This window comes from Impatiens glandulifera, chromosome 3, assembly GCF_907164915.1.
Source record: "Impatiens glandulifera chromosome 3, dImpGla2.1, whole genome shotgun sequence".
NCBI lineage: Eukaryota > Viridiplantae > Streptophyta > Magnoliopsida > Ericales > Balsaminaceae > Impatiens > Impatiens glandulifera.
The window spans coordinates 47799951-47802258 of record NC_061864.1 but is presented as its reverse complement, the minus strand read 5'-3'; the positions used below and the strand labels follow the sequence as shown (position 1 = coordinate 47802258).

The following is a 2308-nucleotide window of genomic DNA, read 5'->3' as shown; positions in this document are numbered from 1 at the left end:
TTTTTTCTTCACTGTCAATCGAATTATCGACACTTTTCAAGAGCATTTGTCGTCTTCGGTGAAAACCATCACCGACGACAATTATGCTTTCACCGAGCGGAAAAGAGGATGTTGTTAAGGTATTCCTTCCAAAGTATTTATTATTATTATTATTATTATTATTATTATTATTATTATTATTATGGTAGGTCAGTTAGATTTTGCGGAAAAAATTTACCAAGTTATATTTTAAATCATAATTCCACCCTTAAATACTACAATTATATTCAACAAATTCAAAAAAAAAATATAAATTTGTATAAAATTAGAACTTGTTACATCATACACTTATAAAATACTTAACTAACTATGCTTAATTATAATCTTTTTAAGAAAAAAAAAAAGATTGTTTTGAACACTCAACACGCTCTGGAAACAATAACCAAAAATCTCAAATTTAATTTTCTACTAAAACCATAATGTTTAAATCATATTTATTTTCAATCTTGTCCCTAAATTATAAAGCCTAGTTATGGGCCTATACAGGCCACCATAGTTAAAGTCCAACCCTATTCAAATTATTATGGGATTGTTCCAAAATATATAATTTTTTCTATAATTAATTTTATTTTATTTTTAAAAATTAATTAATGACAAAAAAATTCATATTTTCTTCCAAGGTAATTTTACTTTATTTTCATAAAAATATAAAAATAAAATTAACATCATTCTCTTTTTTTTCCTTTCCACAAAAAAAAATATGGATATTCCTAACCTCTACGAGGTTCGAGTTTTAAAACTTCAAACTCCAAAAGATCATGGATTTTAGCTCGTTAAATGTCAAATTTCGTTCGTCTGGTTAATTGATTAGTGTATGTATTTAACATGATGGAATTAGTCTCAATTCGAAAGAGAATCGAAACCAACGTTTTCACAAAAACAAATTCCATCTAAAATATTTAGACCCTTAGAACAAGAAATTCAGATTTATTTCAGACTTATTAAGTGGAGATCACAACAGTACTCATCATATACATAAACTTATTGAAATTGAAAGTAACCCTAGAAAGTGAACAACAAAAAAAGACCAAAATACCCCCATGATCTTTTAACTTAGAACATAGACAAACCCATTTCTTCAACTTCAAGTTCAACAACCTCCTTCAACAACATGTAGTTATCAGAGTTTCTAACAGAGCAGTTTGCCCTAATTTCTCCCTGAGTTCCAGTCAAAAGATCCACCTGCCCCATTTTAACCATAGCAATAGCAAATTTCTCAAAGAACAATTCTTGATCAACAGCAAAATCAGTCACAATCCCTCTAGTCCTCTTATCAGTATACAAATCCTGATCCGACGTAAAAAGCCCCTGTCTATTCATCAAATCAACAAAATACTTATTATCAAACTTATTCGGCGATCGAATATCAAGATCCGTCGTACTATTAGTATCAGCAGCAGGGCATACTACTTTCAGCTTGTTAGCAAAAGTTTTATCCATTGTCGGATCTTGAGTTGGGTAAAGACGGTCAGTGAAAGCAGGACAATGACTGATACCAATAGTATGGCCGCCGGAGAGAGCAACTGAGTCGACGGTGTCAAGTTTTTTGGCGGCGAATCGGACTAGAACAGTGGTGGTGTTGGCGCTTGGACCAACGAGATTGGCGAATGTGTCGGCTTCAGTGGCGAAGTTAAGACCATCTCGACGACCTAACGGGACGGCGTAATCGGGTCCTCCGGTGAGAAAAACTGAGTCACGGGCGGAGAGAGCGACGATGTCGGAGCATGAGACGATTCGGCCGCATTCCTTGTGCACGCGCCGGCGAAGATCGTCGACGATTTTGAAAGCTTGTTTTCTTAAGGTTAAATTTGGAATTGCACTCTTTTCACTTGGACCGGCTGCTGAACCGTCAAGTAGGACTGACCCATCACAACCCTTCATTTTATAATTATTAAAAAATTAATTAATATGTATATAATAAATAATTAAATATAAATTAAATGTTTTGTTTTTAAATTTGAAATATATTAAACCGACCATCAATGTCACGGGGTCACGGATATAATAAGGAAACATTTTTAAAGATATCATCGACTATTAAAATATATATTAATTATAAGAGGTGGATTATTTTTAAATAATTTATAATATAAAATATATTTTAATTTATTTATTTAAATAAATTATAACTTTGTTTGGGTTGAGTTTATTTTAATATATTGAGTAATAGTAATTTGATTAAATGGATATTTTTATATAAAAAACATATTTTAATATTTTAATTAATATAATTAATGAAATAATATTTAATTATTATTATTTTTTAAAT

The 2308-nt window shown here is 30.7% G+C and overlaps 1 protein-coding gene across 1 annotated transcript; it reads right to left on the bottom strand.

The window, feature by feature from the left end:
* Positions 1-953: 953 nt before the first annotated feature.
* LOC124932214 (peroxidase 12-like) lies at positions 954-1942 on the bottom strand. The gene has a single exon (XM_047472832.1). It carries the CDS (start codon positions 1918-1920, stop codon positions 1093-1095), a length of 828 nt encoding a protein of 275 aa, XP_047328788.1. The 5' UTR covers positions 1921-1942; the 3' UTR covers positions 954-1092.
* Between the last annotated feature and the right edge of the window lie 366 nt (positions 1943-2308).

Excerpts from the sequence above, each read along its gene's own strand:
- LOC124932214 (XM_047472832.1), bottom strand. The coding sequence starts at position 1,920 with ATGAAGGGTTGTGATGGGTCAGTCCTACTTGACGGTTCAGCAGCCGGT.